The sequence below is a fragment of the Nerophis lumbriciformis genome, linkage group LG08 (genome assembly GCF_033978685.3).
Source record: "Nerophis lumbriciformis linkage group LG08, RoL_Nlum_v2.1, whole genome shotgun sequence".
In the NCBI taxonomy this organism is placed as follows: Eukaryota; Metazoa; Chordata; class Actinopteri; order Syngnathiformes; family Syngnathidae; genus Nerophis; species Nerophis lumbriciformis.
Window position 1 is genome coordinate 11,711,534 of NC_084555.2, and position 24,297 is coordinate 11,735,830.

The 24,297-nt window shown below is 40.4% G+C and overlaps 1 protein-coding gene across 1 annotated transcript in view; it reads right to left on the reverse strand.

Moving 5' to 3' along the window:
* The window catches only part of ppp2r5ca (protein phosphatase 2, regulatory subunit B', gamma a), a 54,614-nt gene extending 34,762 nt beyond the window's left edge, over positions 1–19,852 (reverse strand). The window contains exon 1 of the mRNA XM_061968285.2: positions 19,653–19,852. Within this exon, the coding sequence (XP_061824269.1) occupies positions 19,653–19,746 (94 nt within the window). The 5' untranslated portion in view covers positions 19,747–19,852. The remainder of the gene's footprint in view (positions 1–19,652) is intronic.
* Positions 19,853–24,297: the final 4,445 nt, after the last annotated feature.

Genomic DNA, 24,297 nt, shown 5'->3' on the forward strand with positions numbered 1-24,297 from the left:
AATAAAAAATGTTAAGGAGGATGTGGGAGGCCTCAAATATGTGCAACCAAAACATTTTTTTAAATGGCTAAATAAAGTATTGACAAACAAAGTTGTACATCAATATTGTAGGCAGAGGTAGAGTTGTACGTTACTTACCGGTAACTGACAATCAAGTTAGGAACTTTTTTTAAAGTACAAGGAGAGTGGAAAAATTAGTTGCCTCTATATTGAACCTATTATCATATATATATATATAATTTATGACACCAAAATACTTCCAAAGTTTGCAAATAAATAGATATGATTAAAACAATCAGTCTCACAGAGATTCCCAAGCCATTTTGAGAGATAATGAGGAAACCAGTAATGTGATTGCAAGACGTAGCAGGAGGAACCAGAGACCCTTTCCCCATCAACAACAATAATAATCAAGCAGACTTTGTGAGAGCCAACAACGATTACTTTGGGAAAAATTATGATCCAGGACCTTATATTTTTGAGCCCGAACACAAAGAGGATGAGCAATATGTTTTAGAAAGCCGACAGCTATCTAGATGCAGCAATATTGTGACACTAGCAGGGTTTCCCCTTGATTGCCACTATATATATGTGGCGGTGGGGGCATGGTCAAAGTGGCATCATATATGACATGATCATTTTGATTTGCATATTTATTTTTTAAAACATGTTTAATGGATATTTAAAAAAAATATTATTAGTTAATAATCTAGCCATTAATAATATTAATGTTAACATAGTTTTTCTTCTATCATCAGAATCAGAATCACAACCAAACAATCAGCTTCAACAAAGGGAATTTGACTTGCTCGACTGTGCTCTCTTTGTTCAATGCCGTTTCATTCAAGTGTTGCTGCTTATTGTAAAAGAACAGGCTATATTTTATTCTACCCTCCCTGAATATTGCAATTTAGTTTGCCAAATATGTAGACAATCCTTTGAGTTGGATTTGGAGAAAAATCCTAGGTGTTTTGTTGATATTCTTCACAATGAAGTCAATGTAAAACTAAACACACTAAAGAAAGTACATTGCACATACACACAGTGCATATACATGTGGGAATCATGTTAGATTAATAATATAATTTGGAATAAAAAAAATAAAATCAATACAATTGTGCAGGATGAAGGTTGAGCTGTAATACCGCAAGCTTCATGCTAAAGTACAACAGAGTAGCTCATAGACTAGCTGACTCAAATTAGTATGGCCAATCGCATGGCGGAGGTAGACAATCATTCACACTAACATTCATATCTCTGGACAATTTGCAGTCGCCAATTAACCTACAATGCATATTTTTGGAATGGCATGAAGTTAGACGTTATTGTCGGTAGTAATGTCAAATTTATTTAGGGTAGTTTACACTATATTATGCTAGATTCACTCGACGTCCATTGCACCGGTCGGTTTCTCATTGTCATCCCATTGGGTTGAGTTTTTTCTTGCCCTGATGTGGGATCTGAGCCGAGGCTGTCTTTGTGGCTTGTGCAGCCCTTTGAGACACTCGTGATTTAGGGCTATATAAGTAAACATTGATTGATTGATTGATTACACTGGCTTGAAGAAGAAATGCAATAATTAGCTTAAAATACCTAACTTTCTCTCCTCACTTTTGCAGGTGTCAACACGTTCAGGTGTGCGACTAGCTAACACGCTTCTGACAGGCGATTCAGATGCAGTTTTTTATCAAAACAAAAGCAATGAAGAATGTTTTATGATATTGGAGCTAGGGCTGGGCGATATATCGATATACTCGATATATCGATATACTCGATATATCGCGGGTTTGTCTCTGTGCGATATAGAAAATGACTAAATCGTGACATTCGGGTATATGTTCTCACACAGTTGCTTATAGCTGCGGGCATTACATTGCATGCGTTTCCCACTCTTTCTTGTCTCTCCTTCTCACAGAGACATAAACAAGCGCTCCTTCTTGCACACGTCACGCGTGCAACGGCACACGCCCTCCCCGAGTAGAGAGGTAGCTACATGGGTAACATTAGCTGTGATGCTAACAGTGCGTTGCGAGTGGTAATACGAGAGAAAGAAGGTGCAAATCTGGTAACAAATGAAGGAAGAATTAATTCCCAAGAAAAACCGCACAGGGTCCATCGTCTGGCAGTGGTTTGGCTTCAAGCGGGAATATGTTGAACAATTATGCGGCAAAAGTAGCAGCACTGCTATTTGATTTCCTATTATGCAGCTCATTTTTATTTGACACTTATTGAAATATCTTGTGGGACATCATGCACAAAAGTGCACTTTATTTGTTTTAAACTATTATAGCGGCGTTCTGTACAAAAAGTGCACTTTAATTTAGTGTTGTTTTGATGTCATCTTAGTGACATCATGCACAAAAGTGCACAAATAGCTTGTTTTAAAATGTCTCTGACAATCTTGCACTTTCTGTTTTGAAATTACTTGAATGTTTGTGCCACTGTTTAATAAATACAGTTTTGCTAAACTGACTTAGCTGTGATTTCCCTCTCTGCATGAAAATTTAAAATGAGAATATATTAATGCAGTATGAACAAGAATGTTTTAATGTAGACACATAGAATCATCATACTGGTGTGATTATATGCATCAAGTGTTCATTCAAGGCTAAGGCAAGATATTGCGATATATATAGTGTATTGTGACATGGCCCAAAAATAGAGATATTAATAAAAGGCCATATCACCCAGCCCTAATTGGAGCTTTTTTTCTAACTTATAATAGCCAATAGTACATAAGTAATGGCCTATATACAGTATATCAATTCATACAATACATTACCGTACTTAAATTTGTTTTCATGTTAAAAAAAAAGTTTACATGGGAGAAAAAAAACATAAGAGTAAGAAAACTTATTTTGAAGGTGTGGTGGCAGTAATTTTGTCATGGCGTTGCGTCAGGATTGTTTACATGTAGAGGAAACCCTGGACACTAGCATACGCAGCATTGCGAGGTGCTAAACATACTAACCATTTTAAACCATAACAAAACAAACACTTACTGTAATATTCCCACTCTCATTGGGATGTCGACCGACAGGACGCTTACATAATTCCGTTTAGATGAAGATTTAATCACAATCCTCACAAAGGGTTAAAAAAAAAAGTTGCTGCAACAAGCAACTTTATCTTATTCGCCATCTCGCGGGGAAGTGAAAGTCAACCAGCCTGTCAGTCCATGGCCATATTTGTCTATTTGGTAAGAAATGCATGAATTATAATCTCAAATGTACTTTTAGCAAGTTTGAGAAAAAGCAAAAGCAGCCGCCAGTTTATAGAGTGTCAACAACAGCAGCGTATGCTAGCATTAGCTCATTGCTACCGTCAAAATGGCCTGTCTGCGTTGGCGCTTATAACAATATTACTCAAATTTGATACATTTTCAGGTCACGTCATGTAAATGGGGTATTGTTGGCGGTTTCTGGATGTTTTTAGAGCGAGTACCGTATAAGAATCCCAACAGAAGATCATCGATCAGTTGACTCAATTGTTAGCTATTTATTTACGATTTCGAATGTATAAGAAAAGCCAAGCATACGTTTTCTTGTCTTACATTGTGAATGATAAACGGCACATCTCTTTCAAATGTTTGCGTATTTCCCGTATGACTGTGCTAATAACAAGGACAGATTGCAGAAGCGTTCCTACAGTGACGTAGAATCTACGGAAATTACTGAAGGTGTTCGGAGCGGAATATTCAAAATGGCTGACTGAATTTGTGGCATTTTAGACGAACGGTTTTCCCCCTATCTATGAAGGTTCTCATTCATCAAGGTCATTGTCATCTCAGGGCATTCATCCATCCATCCATCCATCCATCCATCTTCTTCCGCTTATCCGAGGTCGGGTCGCGGGGGCAGCAGCTTAAGCAGGGAAGCCCAGACTTCCCTCTCCCCAGCCACTTCGTCCAGCTCCTCCCGGGGGATCCCGAGGCGTTCCCAGGCCAGCCGGGAGAGATAGTCTTCCCAGCGTGTCCTGGGTCTTCCCCGTGGCCTCCTACCGGTCGGACGTGCCCGAAACACCTTCCTAGGGAGGCGTTCGGGTGGCATCCTGACCAGATGCCCGAACCACCTCATCTGGCTCCTCTCGATGTGGAGGAGCAGCGGCTTTACTTTGAGCTCCCCCCGAATGACAGAGCTTCTCACCCTATCTCTAAGGGAGAGCCCCGCCACTCGGCGGAGGAAACTCATTTCGGCCGCTTGTACCCGTGATCTTGTCCTTTCGGTCATGACCCAAAGCTCATGACCATAGGTGAGGATGGGAACGTAGATCGACCGGTAAATCGAGAGCTTTGCCTTCCGGCTCAGCTCCTTCTTCACTACAACGGATCGATACAGTGTCCGCATTACTGAAGACGCCGCACCGATCCGCCTGTCGATCTCACGATCCACTCTTCCCCCACTCGTGAACAAGACTCCGAGGTACTTGAACTCCTCCACTTGGGGCAAGATCTCCTCCCCAACCCGGAGATGGCACTCCACCCTTTTCCGGGAGAGAACCATGGACTCGGACTTGGAGGTGCTGATTCCCATCCCAGTCGCTTCACACTCGGCTGCGAACCGATCCAGTGAGAGCTGAAGATCTTGGCCGGAGGAAGCCATCAGGACCACATCATCTGCAAATAGCAGAGACCTAATCCTGCAGCCACCAAACCAGATACCCTCAACGCCCTGACTGCGCCTAGAAATTCTGTCCATAAAGGTTATGAACAGAATCGGTGACAAAGGGCAGCCTTGGCAGCATCTCAGGGCATTCAATCGATCGCAACTGGACTGCTTGGTTTGTCTTGGAAGACGTTTTGCCGCTCATCTCAGTAGGCTTCATCGGTTTGTGCTCATAGACTTAGATTGGTCAGATCTAGTCCAGCGGCTGGTGCCAAAACCCCAAATATTTATACCCCAAAAACCAGGAGGATGTGCCTGGGCAAGGATGGTTTCGTCCTACTGTAGTGAGAAAAACAACTTTTAATGCAACTGAGCAATCTTTACTGTCAAAGCCAACAACAGTCGAAGTGTAAATTCGACTCGTTAGCTTTGAGGTATTGTGTGGCAGAACAATCGCCGTGGATTGACTACTACCAGTCCAAAATAGTCGCAACCCCCACGTAAGCATTTCATTTAGTTCCAGTCAGAATGTTTCTAACTCCTGTTATTATTTGTGTGGAATAGAGTGTTATTGCTATCCAGTTTAGAATGCACAAATGCAGCAAGAAGAGGTTGGTGTCCGCTTTATTTTTTGCCTTGTAAAATACAATGCCTGCTTCATTTTCCTTAATCTTATTCGTATTAGGTTCGGGAGTGCGTATAAAGAAGACATTTTCCATTTCCTTAACTACCTTCTTAAATAAATCAGTTTATTTTTTTCTCCAAATCGATGCACTTCAAAATGTTAAGTTATTGTAATTTGTGAAGCAATTCACATTCTACTTTACATCCCAAGTGTTGCCTATATCTGCTCCCGAGTTACATACCGTGCGTTGACATTGGCGCATGCGCAATACGAAGGGTCGCCTCCGGCACACACCCACTCAAGAGATCTGGTTTTCAATTGCATAATCCAGGTGTGTGAGTCCGACTTTTCAAAAACCGAACACGGTCGGATTATGGTGTTTCCATAGGTTGTAGGATGCTTATTTAGAGTCAAACTACTTGATAAATCGATTAGTGCATGGTCACGTACCGACAAAAGATGTGTAAAATGCTACAATCCCTGGCATTGGTGTTCACGTCCACAACAGCAGCCAACTGACTAGCAACAGCAGCAGAAAGGCGTTTTTCACAAGGCTTTTGGAAGACAATTCCCGGTAGTCATAAAACATGCATAAGCACATCTCCTGACACATTTGGCAACCGTTCCACTTTTAATAGTAGATTTTGTGATTCCGTCCGTGACATCATAAACACAGAAATCATGGCACCCTGAGTACCCACAAAAGTGCACACAAGTGTGTGAGTGAGGAGATGCACCCTCAACCAATATCGTAAAGCCAGTCTATTAGCTTGAAAACCCTGCCGAGTGCCCACGACACTGACTGGTGTCTGTAAAGTTGTAACTCATCGTGTTGCTAGGTGCGCTACTATTACATAAGTCTGTCTGCCTGTGTTAGACATTTGCTGTGTGGTCCTCAAATACCCGGCAGCCTGTTGTGTAACAGACAGAGACTCTACATTGTTAATGACAAAATTGATGTGAACCACAATGTGACTTCTATTAATGTAGGGGGAGAAGCATGTGCAGCGCACACACAAGCTAGTGTCTGTCATCGAGTCTGTCGGAGAACAGAAGAATGATTTACATCAGGGGAGCTCCAATTCAAGAGACAATAAATAATCGGAATCACACTGGAACCACAGCCTCCACTTTTACCTTGATCAAATGAGCAGCGGCTTGCCTGCAGTCGGAACTGCTGCTTTGCTAATCTGCTTTATATGCAATGTGTCTGGGTCAATGTAAACACTGACTGACATTATTTATACTTTATGTAAGGGGACACAGTGTTATAGTTTGGGAGGCATATGAGAAAGTAAGCATTGCTTAATGCCAGGATTTGAGCAGCTTTAGAGTCAAAGTTTAACATAACCACAACATTGTTAAAAAATGCATTGCCGGTCTAAAGAGAGAATTTGAATGCCTCCTGAGATGTACAGGGTTTCCTCTTAATGTACCGTATTTTCCGGACCATAGGATGCACCGGATTATAAGGCGCACTGCCGATGAACAGGTTTATTCATGTCTATTTTCATACAAAATGCGCATTAAAAAGGGGTCATATTATAATTTTTTTCTCAATTTAAAACACTTCCTTGTGGTCTTCATAACATGTAATGGTGGCTCTTTGGTCAAAATGTTGCATTGATTATGTTTTACAGACCATCTTTAAGTCGCTTTCTGACAGTCGCTTCAGGATGCGCCGTCTTGTGGGCGGTCTTTATTAATTGGCTCACCTTCGACAGCATTTTCCCCCCGTCACCTTTGTTGTACCGGTGTAGCGTGCAAAGACGGGAGTCGAAAGAAGTGTCAAAAGATGGAGCTAACTGTTTTAATGACATTCAGACTTTACTTAAATCAACAACGGAGCATCATCTTCTCATCCGTGGCTCCCGAGTGCAACAACAACGCCAGAAACGTGTCCCGTGAACAACCGTCCAACCAGAACTCTCAAATAACTAAAGTTCTGTGGGTGAATTACATAAACCCACTACAAGGGTAGTTTTTAGCGCTTTCATCACGAGTCTACTGACAGATATAAGTTAGAACTTTATGCTACTTTATATTAGAAATGGCAACAGAGGAGGATGAATGCCCCATAACAAGAAGATAGAAAAAAAGGAGAAGCTTATCAACTACGGTGTCCGCACGTACTACATTGGCAGACGCGAGCAAATTTTCAGGACTTAGGCAGATCCCAAATACAGATCAGCAGGTAACGGAAGGTAAGAAAAGTTGTTTTTGCATAATATTGCAAAACAAAACGCCAGATAATATGTCTGCTAATAGGTGCCATTTTGCGGTCCTTATACACACACACCATAATAATACTCGTATGTCTGACTATGGTAGCCGTAATGCGCCGACAATCCATAAAGCAGTGCGGTTTCAAAGTCATACTAACACATTGAAAGATTTTTGAGCGTAGTGTGTGATTTTCTACTGTATATTCTCAATGGAACATTTAAAGTTTTGCAGTCAACACGTATCTCTTTTGTGTGATTACCATCTACTGGTCACATTTATCATTACACCAAATAAAATTGCTTTGAGGTCGGTAAGCACAAACGGAATTATTCCGTACATTAGGCGCACCGCACCGGGTTATAAGACGCACTGTCAATTTTTGAGAACATGAAAGGATTTTAAGTGCGCCTTATATAGTCCGAAAAATACGGTAATTGATCGTGGCGCACTGCCATGGTAAAATTAAAGCCGCCACACCATTAAAATAAGGGTTTATGTGAAAACAAGTTATCAGAGTATAATATATTGTAGCCTCTAGAAATAGCCACACAAAGTCCAGCGCTATTTTTAACTTTTATTGTCAATGTTATGCTAACAACCGTCCCAATTCCAACACAATTCCATGCTTTACTCCCAGACAAATAACAACACTTCCCCATTCTCCGCCAATCCCCTTTCAGGCACGGACGGTGTGTTCGCGATTAAGGGAACAATGAACAATTAAAAAAACACAAACATAAAACTATACCACCAGCAGGTTGTTACAGTATAAATGGATATACCATATTTTTGGACTATAAACTGCTACTTTTTTCCGCTTCAAACTGCTCATAAAATGATGCGGCGAATCGCCAACAACCATTATGTTTTGTATTCAACAAATAATTTTAATAAAACACCCACAGGGACACTGAAAAGGTATGCTATTGTTTGTGCTATGGCACCATCATTTAAACGAGATTGCTCAGTGCAAGTGCTGCGAGTTGTACGTCTACAGTATTTCCTTCTGTTTAGTGCCTTGAACCGGAAGTACAAGTGCCGTTTCGTCTACTAGTCATCCATAGCGTTTCTCCTTGTATGGTTTCTTCATTCATCACTCCAAGCAACGTTTGTAAGTTTTACGATAAAACAAAAACAATTCATACTTCCCGATACTAAAATGTCACATGTTTTATCGTACTGTTTTTATGCATATGCATATCGTAAGTTAATTAAGCTAGCATCGTCAACATTAGCTTATATGCTAACACATTTACAAAGGCATTTTGTGTTTTTTTTAGTTTCATACATTCCTCAGTAAATTCCTCAAAACGTCACTGTGAAGTTAAGTCTGTTTATCTGATTGGAGAACTCGCTTCCACAGCTGGTGGGTCTATGAAGATGACTTCTGTTTTGTTTGATCAGCTGTTTTACTGCCGTGTTACAGGCACCATTTGGAAACAGTAAAGGTATGTAAATAAGCATTTACAAAATCTTTGTGTAAATAACAAATTTTACAACGTACACATCTGCGGCGTATAGTTCTGTGCGGTTAATATATGGAACCATGTTTTTTTCTCTCTAAAATTTAGTGGGTGCGACTTATATACACCGGTGCGCTCTGTAGTCCGGGAAATAAATAAATAAATAAATAAATAAATAAATAAATTTAAAAAAAAAAATATATATATACATACATACATACATACATATATATATATATATATATATATATATATATATATATATATATATATATAGACTACTGACTAGTGATACACCAAAAATTCGGCCACGGAAAAAAAAACTGAAAACAGACTTTGACCACCACTGTTTTGACGACGTAGGCAATATGCATGGGATTGTCCGGAGCGGAGGCAGCATGTCTGCAAAGTGGACATACTTTAATATATTTGTGATATATACCCATGGACAGCAATCTACAAAATGTGCAAATCTTAAGAGGACAGTGGCAGGTTTAAGGAGAAAGTCCAACTGGAGCAGCAGGGCAAAGCAATTGTGACGCCATGCTAGCTGTGGCTCACTATTCGTCTGTGACATTAAAGGACAGAAATAGAGTCTCTAAACACGCGTATGTTTTATTAAAGGACAGAAATAGAGTCTCTAAACACGCGTACATTTTATAAAAACACCAGAAAAAGATGCTAGATTTGTTTCTAGCCGTTTTTTAATAAAGACAAAGTCACTAAATTTAACATTTTTTAAACAAAGTACACAATAAGCAGAAACAATTAAAGGGGAACTGCACTTTTTGGGGAATTTTGCCTATCATTCACAATCATGAGAGACAAGAACACACATGGACAATGTGTATTCTTGTCGTACGCCGTCTGGCTAGCAGCGTACAAACAAAACATGAAATGTGGGATAAGACTTTACCCATGCTGTAATATGATTGTTCATGTTTTTCAGTCAGTACATATTGTCTCATAAGGATTGTAAATAGGCAAAAAAAAAAAAAAAAAGTGCAGTTCCCCTTTAAGAAATGGAGCACAATGACAACATAAAAAATAAAACATATATGTTAATACTAATAAATAACACAGATTTGTTTTAAATGTATAGTTGAGGGCTTGGTAAACAAATATTTTGTCCAAAACAATGTCTTTTTATTTCTACAGAATTTTGTGACATGTAAGTTTGAACGGAATAGTAATTTGCGTACTTCAATACACTACAGTGCAATATTACGATAAATATCATAGTGCGAAAAAAATATATACATATATGGTACGTCCGGGCGATAAAATGATCGTGATCGTGAATCGCGATTAATTTGAGTTGGATCACGGTGATCATCTGGTATTTCCTCGATCAAACATGGCGGATATGTCTGTTAAACAGTAGGGAAGCAACGATGCTCAATATAATCCTGTACGGAACAATCCGCCTTTATTGATCGTGATCCTGTGCGTCTGTGAACTTGTGTATGTTTGCATGTCAGTGTTGGCGCTAGGAATTTTAAACATTTTTGGGGTCCCACTTTTTTGTAATCGTTTTGAAAACAAATGAAAGGGACAAACGGTAGAAAATGGATGGATGGATGATAAATGTATGCATCATCCTGTTATATCTCACATTCTATATTGTGTTTTGGAAAAAGGTTGTCATAAACGTTAATTCATTAAAAAAATAATACAAAAGAAAAACATTTATGCATATGTAAATTTATTCAGTTATAAACATTCATTCACTTTCTTCTTTCCTTCATGGATCTATACTTTACCGCTGCCGGTAGTTTTTTCTATATTTGTATTTATTAAGTTTTAGGTGTGATTATTTCAGTATAAAAGTGTAAAAAGTTTATTGGCATCACTGTGTGACGTCACAGGAAAATGGACGGGTGTATATAACGATGGTTAAAATCAGGCACTTTGAAGCTTTTTTAGGGATATTGCGTGATGGGTAAAATTTTGAAAAAAACTTCAAAAAATAAAATAAGCCACTGGGAACTGATTTTTAATGGTTTTAACCATTCTGAAATTGTGATAATGTTCCTCTTTAAGGCACGACGAAAGAACTCCAACCACTGGACATGGGTGTAAACAGGACGTTCAAAGTGAAGTTGTGAGCGTCATGGGAGCAATGGATGACAGACGAACACAGCGTCACAAAAACTGGGAGGCAGCGAGTTACGCCACAATTTGTGAATGGATTGTGGATGCTTGAGCTAACGTGTCTGCACTCTTGTTCGAGCTTTCGCAGAAGCCGGCATCTTTTTCGAGGAGTGCCACGGCAACGAGACTGACTTTGAAAATGACGAGAGGGAATCTAGCCTGTTTGATGGAGAACTTGCCCAGCTATTTATTTCGGACACAGAAGATGAGGACTTTGATGGATTTGTGGATGAGGATTGATCAAAAAATAATGTGAGTACATTGATAAATACTTCAATAAAGTACAACCAAACTCAGCTTTGCTCCTGCTGCCTTTTTAAAACAGCGTCCATGCATGCTAGCGTATCTTTTAAGCTAGCGTATGTTTAACCATGCCTGCGCCCAAAAATACGCTGCACCTTATTTACGCGTTAAATACAGAAATAGCACCCGTAACTGACACGGCGCCTTTTAATACGGTGCCCCCTGTGGTCGTAAAAATACGGTATAGTGGCTTCGATAACGGGAACCGGTTCTCAAAAAGGGATTCGAATCCATGGAATCGGTTCTTTTCTTATCGAAGTATCGGGAGAACCAGTTTTCGAACATCATCCCTATCGCATATATATCCAATCTATTTCTACATACAAAAGAGGCCTAGGTCGAATATGAAAAATCGGGAATTGCACCGATCACACTGACATGAAAAAATCTGATACAAGTCGGATATGGGCAAAAGAAAAATCAGAATTGACCTGCAGTGTGAACAAGGCCACTCGGTAAAAGTTTAAAGGGGAACATTATCACAATTTCAGAAGGGTTAAAACCATTAAAAATCAGTTCCCAGTGGCTTATTTAATTTTTCGAAGTTTTTTTCAAAATTTTACCCATCACGCAATATCCCTAAAAAAAGCTTCAAAGTGCCTGATTTTAACCATCGTTATATACACCTGTCCATTTTCCTGTGACGTCACACAGTGATGCCAATACAAACAAACATGGCGCATAGAACAGCAAGGTATAGCAACATCAGCTCGGATTCAGACTCGGATTTCAGCGGCTTAAGCGATTCAACAGATTACGCATGTATTGAAACGGATGGTTGTAGTGTGAAGGCAGGTAGCGAAAACGAAATTGAAGAAGAAACTGAAGCTATTGAGCCATATCGGTTTGCAAGCGAAACCGACAAAAACGACACGACAGCCAGCGACACGGGAGAAAGCGAGGACGAATTTGGCGATCGCCTTCTAACCAACGATTGGTATGTGTTTGTTTGGCATTAAAGGAAATTAAAGGAAACTAACAACTATGAACTAGGTTTACAGTACCGGTATATGAAATACATTTGGCAACAACATGCACTTTGAGAGTGCAGACAGCCCAGTTTTCATCAATTAATATATTCTGTAGACATACCCTCATCCGCTCTCTTTTCCTGAAAGCTGATCTGTCCAGTCCAGTTGGAAATGCATCTGCTTTGAGTGTCGCAGGATATCCACACATTCTTGCCATCTCTTTCTTTCGTCGGTAAAGTGTGCGGAACAAACGTCCAATTTCTTGCCACTTTCGCATCTTTGGGCCACTGGTGCAACTTGAATCCGTCCCTGTTCGTGTTGTTACACCCTCCGACAACACACCAACGAGGCATGATGTCTCCAAGGTACGGAAAACAGTTGAAAAAACGGAAAATAACAGAGCTGATTTGACTCGGTGTTTGTAATGTGTTTGAGAAAATGGCGGATTGCTTCCCGATGTGACGTCACGTTGTGACATCATCGCTCCAAGAGCGAATAATAGAAAGGCGTTTAATTCGCCTAAATTCACCCATTTAGAGTTCGGAAATCGGTTAAAAAAATATATGGTCTTTTTTCTGCAACATCAAGGTATATATTGATGCTTACATAGGTCTGGTGATAATGTTCCCCTTTAACCTCAGTCAGCCTGTATGTCAGCCGGGTTTCCTTCCTCTGCCTCATCTTTGCCTCCTTCCTCGGTGCTTACAACAAACCACAGTGACCCGATAGTCTCGCTCAATCATTTGAGATGTTGCGCTGTGGTGAAAGTCACTCAAAAGAGATGGCTTGTGGCAGTCACCAATCTCCATAGTGCACAATAAAAGCAAGAAGAATTTAAAAAAACTAACTACTAAACATATCTGCCGGGCATGGACAAAGCTTACTAAGCGCGAAGGGGCGTGTTGAGGAGAGGTTCATTTGCATCCAACAACTCTGCCTCTCATAACGAGCTGTTTTGAAGGGATGAAAAAGAACCGGCATTAAAATAGGTCTGTAAAAGAAAATATATGCATTTTTTTCACCAAAGAACCACCATTTTGTTATGTAGACCAAAATCAAGTGTTTTTAATGTAGGACAAAAATCATGATATCCATCCATCCATCCATTTTCTACGACTTGTCTTTTTCAGGGTCGCGGGGGGTGCTGGAGCTTATACCAGCTGCATTCGGGCGGTAGGCAGGGTACACACTGGACAAGTCGTCCCCTCATCGCAGGGCCAACACAGATAGATATGACCTCTTTAAAAGATATCTCCTGGAAGCACTAGGACACATCTTCATTGATGCTCAATTAGGGGTCTAACAATTGATCGATATCCATCCATCCATCCATTTTCTACCGCTTGTCCCTTTCGGGGTCGCGGGGGGGTTCTGGAGCCTATTATCGATTTATAATCCTGAGATTCAACTGCATCAATATGTGCTCCGCAAAGTTGCCTTTCAGAAGATAGGAATCGACCCAACATCGATTTTAAAAGGCAATCGCTCGATTTTATTGATACTAGATACAAGGAAAACATTGGTTTTAAGAACGGCAGACATTTTATGAAGTGTACCACTTTTGATGAAAAGGACAGTCAACGTTATTCAAGCCTGTCTTCCCCTCTGTGGCGTCATCAAAACAAAAATGGCAGATACCTACGGTGGTCGAGAAAGGTCATACCAAATGCAAACTCCACATGACAACATCAATGACTACTACACAAAAACTTTCAGCTGCAGCACAATTGTAAAAAGGCAGTACAAATAAAAACGACAACACAATAATATAAAGCCACAAGTTAACTTTAAACCACCGAGGATGCGACAAAACAAATGACAGCGGAACAAATTCGCCGACGGACCAGCTTGAGACGGAAGATTAAAAAGAGTGTAATAAACACCCACAGTACCGTATTTTCCGCACTATAAGCCGCACCTAAAAACCACAAATTTTCACAAAAGCTGACAGTGCGGCTTATAACCCGGTGCGCCTTATATATGGATTAATATAAATATTTATTTTCATAAAGTTTCGGTCTCGCAACTACGGTAAACAGCCGCCATCTTTTTTCCCCGTAGAAGAGGAAGCGCTTCTTCTTCTATGGTAAGCAACTGCCAAGGTAAGCACCCGCCCCCGTAGAAGAGGAAGCGCTTCTTCTTCTACGGTAAGCAACCACCCGCCCCCGTAGAAGAAGAAGAAGTGCGCGGGTATTACGTTTCATTTCCTTTGTGTGTTCCATGTTGATATACGACTCCATGCGCGCCCACATCACAGATGGTGTCAAAAAACAAGTGAAGCACACAAATACAACACTCGCCGTCATTCCGGGTGGATTAACCAAAGAACTCCAACCGCTCGATATTGGTGTCAACAGGGCATTTAAAGCACGACTGCGAACGGCGTGGGAACAATGGATGACCGAAGGCGAACACACCTTCACTAAGACAGGGAGACAGCGCCGGAAGACATACGCCAACATCTGCCAGTGGATCGTAAATGCCTGGGCGGATATTTCGGTCACAACTGTGGTCCGAGCTTTCCGGAAGGCAATGACTTCGACGAGACGGAGCCGGCCATTTTGGATCCCGTATTCGCCCAACTTTTTAATTCGGACACCGAAGGAGAAGAATTCGAGGGATTTATGAATGAAGAATACCTTCAGAAAGTGAGCGTTATGTTTATTTTGTGTGTTGTGACATTAACGTTCGAGCAACATTAAGTTATTGATGTTATTGCTCTGCACTATTTTGAATTTTACTATGTTTGTGATTGCACATTTGCACATTACCGTACATTTTGGGAGTGAACAGAGTTGTTAGAACGCTGGTTTTTAATATATTATTAAAGTTTGACTGACCTATCTGACTGTTTTTTTGACATTCCCTTTAGCGCAGTTAGATGCGGCTTATAACACGGGCGGCTTATAGGTGGACAAAGTTTTGAAATATGCCGTTCATTGAAGGCGCGGCTTATAACCCAGGGCGGCTTATGGTGCGGAAAATACGGTATATTAATATTATTGGAAACGTTAATGACTGAAAAAAGTGGTTACAATTCACTTACGTTCCAACTTTGTTCATTACACCTTCAACCATTTGGTCCGCGTGTCGGCCAAACTTGTTCGCTGTCATTTCTCATTATGATGTTTTGTGTTTATTAAATACGAGTAGTAGCTGATCAAACCACTGCTCATGTAATTTGAAAAGATTTGGTGGCACTTCATTTCTCAGGTAAATCTACTGCTAATTCAACCTGAAGAGATTTTGGCTGCACTTTATTTTTGATATTGATATTGTATTATTTTAATGTTGAAAATCAACAGCAAAAGTAGCAGGTAAATCTACTGTTAAAATGTCAGTTACAGTAATTTTTTTGAAAGAGTCTTGAATGTTTAAAATGTTAGCAGAAAAGGTTTCCTCTTGTTAATTCAACCTAAAGTGTTGGTTGCACTTTATTCAAACAAGATGTGAATGCATTGGCCATTAAATGTTGTTTATTTGCTTGTTTGTATCTATTACTCATTTATAGCTAGTTCCCTTACAAGAAAAAAGAGGCACATAGTAAACTTTACCTGCTGTGTCCAGTATCCAGTATTTATTTTATGGTCACACTGCCTAATTTTTTTGCTAAAAAGTTACTGAATTGAGTTCAAATCACTGAATTGTTTCAGATCGAATCATTCTACAAAGAACAATATCATCCCTAAACCGCATCGGCAACATCAAATCATTATTCGAAGAATAGTTACAGCCTTTTTTTCCAATGCCGATCACCTCTGGCCGATAATTTATTGCAACTAAAAAAGGCTAACTGTGTATCTCCAATAATTACCTCCAGGACGGCAAATAAACTACCTAACTTAGTACCTTAAAGTACCAGTAGAGTGGAAAAACAAGTTGCCCGTATATTGACACTGTTATCAGATATATTTGATTTATGACACCAAAAGACTTTCAAAGTTTGCGAATAAATACATATGATAAAAATAGTATCAATCTCAGGGTTTCCCCTAGACTGCCAAAATACCTGCGGTGGTGGGGGTGTGTTACGGGCATGGTCACCATGACGGCAGACTAATTCGCATTAATTTGCTCTGGTGATATTTTTTGTATACATACATTTAAAAATAAATCTGTTATTAATTTTAATTTTTTTTTTTAAATCATTTTGCCATATTTTCAATTGTTGCTGCTAATTGTAGAATTTACTTTGAGGAAAAGTTTTCAAGTGTCTCAAAGCTTTTAATTAGTTTTTTTAATTACAAACATCTAGCAACAAATCTGGCATTTTTTTCTGGTGTTATTATAAAATATACTCATGTTTAGAGACTACTTCTGTCCCTCGATGTTCCTGACAAAAGAGGCGAGCTGCCACGAGCATGACATCACACCTGCTTCGCGCTGTTGTTAAAGTTTGACTTTCTCTCCTTAAAAGCCGCCACTGTCCTCTTAATATTTGCACATGTTGTAGATGGCTGTCTTTGGGTATATCTGGGATATATTAAAATGACATCAACATTGCAGACATGCAGACCATGCTCCAGGCAATGACGTGCGTTTTGTTTACATCCGGTTTCGGCCCTCGGTAATCAAAGTCTTCTTTAGTGGTCGAGTTTCTGGTACATCAATTGGTTATATATATATTAGGGGTGTAACGGTACGCAAAAATTTCGGTTCGGTAAGTACCTCAATTTAGAGGCCACGGTTTGGTTCATTTTCGGTACAGTAAGAAAACAACAAAAAATTCATTTTTTGGTTATTTATTTACCAAATTTGTAAACAATGGCTTTATCCTTTTAACATTGGGAACACTATAATAATTCTTCCCACGTTAATCAACATTAAACTGCCTCAAGTTGTTTCTCAGATTAAATAAAATGACAAAACTTTTCTTCTACATATAAAAGGTGCAACCTTAAACAGTTTCAAGTCAACTCATCATGATTAATTTATTACAGCATTTGGGAAGCCTGTAGTTGATTTTTATTATGTAAATGTTATATTTTTATCAACATGTGATAGCAGGGACCCTGCCATTCAAAACTAAGCTGCTGCATTACTAATTATTAATGTAATTATAGCTGGAAAAAAATAGTACAATAGCAATAGTAGAGACTATTCATCCCTGAACACCATGGAGTTCATGTAGGCTTAATGATGCAGTTACATTATTATATCAACTATCAGAGACAGAAACTCTTCATTTAACATAATGTCCTTTTTTGCTGCTTCAACAAAGCTCAATCAACACAGAAAAAGGTAAAGTGAAATAACAGACAGACAGGGCTTTGCTGTCCGTAACACACACACACCGCCAAATGAGCTAACGTTACGCTAAAAGCGAATTAGCCTTCACCTCAAGCCAGGACTGCGAGCAAGCTTAGCTGCCTTTTATATTTCTAGAAGGTCAACGGGCTCAAAGTAATGTTACTAGTAGTTGACTGGGAGGTGTTTATTATCATTTGGGGAGAGTCCGCTGCCTGATGCTTACCTGCTAAACGCTAAGCACTGACTACATGCGCTCTGAATACGCACTGCTGATTGGTTACATACAGAGCGGTAACAGCCAATCAGATGGTTGTGTGGGTGGGACTGGGTGCTGTGTACTGACAGAGACAGGCAGAAGGAAGCGGAGCAGCTTGTTAAGACTTTAGCTTAGCTTAATATGTTCGTGTGGAAACTTGTTTGGTACACCTCCGAACCGAACCCCCCGTACCAAAACGGTTCAATACAAATACACGTACCATTACACCCCTAATATAGATATATATATATATATATATATATGCGCACTGTAACAACCAGCTGGTCTTAATGTTTTATGTATGTGTGGTTTGGATTTGATGTCAGTTTTTCCCGATGTTTGCAAACACACCGTCTGTGCCTGAAAGGTGATTGCGGAGAATGAGCAAGTGTTGTTGTGTGTATGGGGAAGCGCAGACCCACAGAGACGAAAGTGTTTGCACGCAAGGTAAAACCTGTTGGAAGTGTGCCTTTTGTTATCGTAACTTTGGTAATAAAAGTTACAAATAGCGTCAGAATTCTTCTTTAAAAAGGAGTAGTAGATAGTAGTTTTTACTTTTGCTTAGTTATTGTGTACAACTGACTTTTCGAACAGTTGCAATAAATGAAAATAAGTGGTTTAAATATTGTGTTGATATTGTCAAAACTGTCAATAGCACTCACAATAAATACATTTAAAAAATATAGTTTATACATGTGCTCAACAGCATACATCACTAATGAGAATACCCCAACATTTCGTTATTGTAGGTGTATTCTCATTATTATTATTTTTTTTAAACTAGCAGCTTTAACTTGCAAAGACGAAGGTGGACAAAGGGGATACTTTACGGTGGTTGCTGAATTGCCCATGAAAATGCAAACAAGGACCACCTGTTCATTTGAATTCATACAACAACACTGCAAAACAGCACTCATTTGCCTGGAACAATAGGAAGCACAAGCGACACATATAAAGCTGCACAACCTTACATAATACCGATGGAAAGATCCTGTAGAAAAGATTACTTATGAGCAAGGGTCATAATGATACAGGCAGTGGCTCAATAGAATGCAATCAATAATTGCCCTGGGTTGCATGCAGTTAGGGCCAAAGCTGCAGAGTATGGTGGGGACAAGCGTGAGTCTTACAACAGTACATTGTACAAAGTGTGACAATGTTTTTGTTTTTTTAAATATATGCTGTGCAGAGTGAGCGAAAACATATGAGAGTCAATATTACTCAATAAGTATGTCATTAATTGCATTTTAATGTTGTCAACTCATCGTCGCATACAATTGCAATTGAATAACAAGTTAATATGTGTTAATTAAAAAATGTCATTAGTTGCATATTTTATCTTTGCACATTTTCCTTTCAACTGTATTTTTTTTTTTTTGGGGTGATGATTATTCGCCGAGCATGGAAGGAAATAGTTGAACCATGGGGAAGCATACTTAATTCATAATGCTGGAAGCACAATAACGTGGAATCAATGTGAGAACGGTGCTTCGGGATCTGACGTCACTTCCGTTCGCGTCACAAATGGCGGGGGGATGGGCAAGGAGAGTAGTTAGCTAGCTAGCTGGTATAATGAGCGTTTTTAGACGTATCCGTGCTCAATAACAACGCACACGGCTGGCTGTTGAGCGCCACCCGGTTGTTCGGTACACCGAAGCAGACTTTCGGTCTCGTTTTATATAGCTAAACGCGCTATGAGAAGTAGACGGGAACCGGAGCACATCAACACACACACACACACACCTTTCCCCCCTCTATTTCCCCGCGACAATACAGGAAGGATAATTAGACCGTACATACCTCTGAAGTGCATTAGAGCCACCGGCTGAAAAGGCCCATTGGAATTAGGTGCATCCACAACCATTCTGTCTGCAGGTTTATTGCATGTCAACATGTAAACCTCAACCAGGAAGGCGATCCGCTCACTCAGGGCGAGAGGCCAGCCTCCATTTTAACACAAAGCAGATCAGAAAATGAAGCTCCCTGCCGCTGGAGGGAATAGCTACTTTGTGACGTCACTGGCCCAGGGAGGCCGCCGATTGGCTGAGCCCGGACCGCTGCGGTGCAATAGGAAACGAGGCTCCCGCCATTGAGGGAGAGCGATTGGCTGAGAGTGGGTGGAATTTGGTGCCTTGGTCCCGCCCCCCAGTTGCTAGCGCCTGGTGACGCTATGTGCTCGGGAGCCAGGCGGTACTACACATCATAGAGAAAGCTCCATTTGAACGCAATTGCACACCTTGGCCGTTTTTTTTAGGGATTTTGAACGTTATCTGTCTGAGCATTTTGGAGCTGGAAGGGGGCATAAAGAGAGTCTTTGAAGCAAAACTATATTTCTACTAATGCATGCAGGAGAGCGAACGTAGCGCACGAGCACAAAACTACACAAAATACTAACAAATACTTAGAAATTATTCATTTTTATTATTATTTAAAAAATGCACGGGACGAAATGAAATGCTCCCCGGGACGATGGCTTTTAACCATTTTTTTCTTTTTCTTTTTAATTTATTTATTAATTTAACATGTTATATTAAATGTCTTGGTTTTTCCTCCCTCTGAAAATCCTATGAAATGTTTAACAAGCCATCCTATAATAATACAACAGCTATTAATGTAACAATACATCCATCCATCCATCCATCTTCTTCCGCTTATCCGAGGTCGGGTCGCGGGGACAGCAGCCTAAGCAGGGAAGCCCAGACTTCCCTCTCCCCAGCCACTTCGTCCAGCTCTTCCTGTGGGACCCCGAGGCGTTCCCAGGCCAGCCGGGAGACATAGTCTTCCCAACGTGTCCTGGGTCTTCCCCGCGGCCTCCTACCGGTCGGACGTGCCCTAAACACCTCCCTAGAGAGGCGTTCGGGTGGCATCCTGACCAGATGCCCGAACCACCTCATCTGGCTCCTCTCGATGTGGAGGAGCAGCGGCTTTACTTTGAGCTCCCCCCGGATGGCAGAGCTTCTCACCCTATCTCTAAGAGAGAGCCCCGCCACCCGGCGGAGGAAACTCATTTCGGCCGCTTGTACCCGTGATCTTGTCCTTTCGGTCATAACCCAAAGCTCATGACCATAGGTGAGGATGGGAACGTAGATCGACCGGTAAATTGAGAGCTTTGCCTTCCGGCTCAGCTCCTTCTTCACCACAACGGATCGATACAGCGTCCGCATTACTGAAGACGCCGCACCGATCCGCCTGTCGATCTCAAGATCCACTCTTCCCTCACTTGTGAACAAGACTCCGAGGTACTTGAACTCCTCCACTTGGGGCAAGATCTCCTCCCCAACCCGGAGATGGCACTCCACCCTTTTCCGGGCGAGAACCATGGACTCGGACTTTGAGGTGCTGATTCTCATCCCAGTCGCTTCACACTCGGCTGCGAACCGATCCAGTGAGAGCAACAATACAATACAATACAATAAAACAATAAACAATACAATAAAACAAATATATTTAATGATGTTTTTTTCATTATTTTAACATTAGGCTAATGTATATTACTTTATATAGATTCTACAAGAGTGATGTGGGCATTCTCTATATGAACAAGTCCAAGGACCGCAGGCAAGGTCGCAGAGAAAATGCGGACTGGATTTTGAGTGATGTGGGCATTTTCTATATGAACAAGTAAAATGGATTGGATACCGACACACTAAAGGGGCTCTCTACCTTAAAGTACCAATTATTGTCACACACACACACTAGGTGTGGTGAAATGTGTCCTCTGCATTTGACCCATCCCCTTGTTCACTCCCTGGGAGGTGAGGGAGCAGTGGGCAGCAGCGGTGCCGCGCCCGGGAATCAGTTTTGGTGATTTACGCTATGAAGTGAGGAGAAACTGAGTGAATAATGACAGTTTATATGATTATTTATTTAAACTCATATTCGGGCCACTTTATAATGAATATGTCGGCATGTATTTGTTAAAAAAATAAATAAATTTAAAAAAATTATATATATATATATATATAACACCAATTTATTTAGGGGGGGCTTAAGAATATTTTAGGGGGCTTGAGCCCCCCTAAAATAGGCCTAACAACGCCAATGGAAGTGACTAATAAAACCAGGCAAGAAGAAACTATTTAAAATGGGATGAGGAGAGTCAAATGAGGGGCTTTCAGCAAGAATGTAAAGTGGCTGTCACACTAAAGTGCAACGAGAGTTATTGTTGCCCACTCACCAAAATATATATATATTTTTTGCAACATGACATTGCAGTGCAGCAAAAAAAAAGGAAAGTGTGTGAGTCACTCTCTGCATATGAGGGGAAGGCACAATTTGCTGCAATATTTCATATATTCTGAACAGAAACACAAATCAAAAAGTTGCCCTTTGCTAATAAATGAAATGGCTATTTAACAATCAATAAAAAAAAAAATGTTTCCACTGTCAGTTTAGTAAGCTGACCCTGGACTCGTTTAAGAAAGGCTGTCATGGACTGTGGCATACACCAGTGTTTTCCAACCACTGTGCCGCGGCACACACGGTGCCGTGAGATACAGTCTGGTGTGCCGTAGGAGATGATCTAATTTCACATATTTGGGCAGAGGGGTTAGTGCGTCTGCCTCACAATACGAAGGTCCTGAGTAGTCGTGAGTTCAATCCCGGCCTCGGGATCTTTCTGTGTGGAGTTTGCATGTTCTCCCCGTGACTGCGCGGGTTCCCTCCGGGTACTCCGGCTTCCTACCACCTCCAAAGACATGCACCTGGGGATAGGTTGATTGGCTACACTAAATTGGCCCTAGTGTGTGAATGTGAGTGTGAATGTTGTCTGTCAATCTGTGTTGGCCCTGGGATGAGGTGGCGACTTGTCCAGGGTGTACCCCGCCTTCCGCCCGATTGTAGCTGAGAAAGGCTCCAGCACCCCCCGCGACCCCGAAGGGAATAAGCGGTCGAAAATGGATGGATCGATGGATGGATGGGTTAAAACATTTTTTTGCAAACCAGTAATTATAGTCTACAAATGATGTGTTGTTGTTGAGTGTCGGTGCTGTCTAGAGCTCGGCAGAGTAACCGTGTAATACTCTTCCATATCAGTAGGTGGCAGCCGGTAGCTAATTGCTTTGTAAATGCAGGTAAAAAGGTGTCTTATGCTAAAACAAAAAATAAACAAAAGGTGAGTGCCCTTAAGGAAAGGCATTGAAGCTTATATAAGTATTTCTTATATATATATATATATATATATATATATATATATATATATATATATATATATATATATATATATATATATATATATATAATACTTGACTTGGTGAATTCCAGCTGTAAATATACTCCTCCCCTCTTAACCACACCATATATATAAGAAATACTTGACTTTCAGTGAATTCTACCTATATATATATATATATATTTTATTATATATATATTTGTATATATAAATAAGAGAAATACTTGAATTTCAGTGTTCATTTATTTACATATATACACACACATGACACTCATCTACTCATTGTTGAGTTAAGTGTTGAATTGTCCATCCTTGTTCTGTTCTCTGTCACTATTTTTCTAACCATGCTGAAAACCCTCTCTGATGATGCATTCTGCTTCGTCTCCTTGTTGCGTGCACAGTTGTGCACTGCACTCTCTAAAAGCCCTAGATGTTATTGTCACATATGCATGTACAGTAGATGGCAGTATTGTCCTGTTTAAGAGTGTCACAACATTGCTGTTTACGGCAGACGAACTGCTTTACGGTCGACGAAAACGTGACTGCTGTTGTGTGTTGTTACCGCGCTGGAAGGACGTTAATGAAACTGCCTAACAATAAACCCACATAAGAAACCAAGAACTCACCTTCGATCATTCTACAGTTATAACGTGATTGGGCAGGCACGCTGTTTATATTGTGGGAAAGCGGACGTGAAAACAGGCTGTCGACACGTCACTCAGGTCCGCATGAATTTCGGGAGATTTTCGGGAGAAAATTTGTCCCGGGAGGTTTTCGGGAGAGGCGCTGAATTTCGGGAGTCTCCCGGAAAATCCGGGAGGTTTGGCAAGTATGATTGATGGTTATGGTTTAAAGTCATATCCAACAATTGCGACAATGACTTTTAACTGTGAACTGAGTTTATGATTTCTGCTGGTGGTGTGCCTCTGGATTTTTTCAACGCAAAAAATGTGCCTTGGCTCAAAAAAGGTTGAAAAACACTGGCATACACAATCTATACTGGTTGATCACGAGGAAGGTTGTTTTTGTATTTCCTTTCACGTGATTCCCAAGAAGGCACAGAGAAAGCACGTTGTTATTGTTTTACAATGTTGCATACACACTTTTTATTTGAACAAGGTTGAATACAAGAGCTGCGTTGGAAAATCAACCAAAGGTTTTATGGGATTGGACGACAATAATACTCGTATGTCGTTTAGCTGTCATACAAGTGTAAAAATAAGTTAACCACTGTAGATTAAAACTCAACCAATATAATTAAATACTGTATGTACT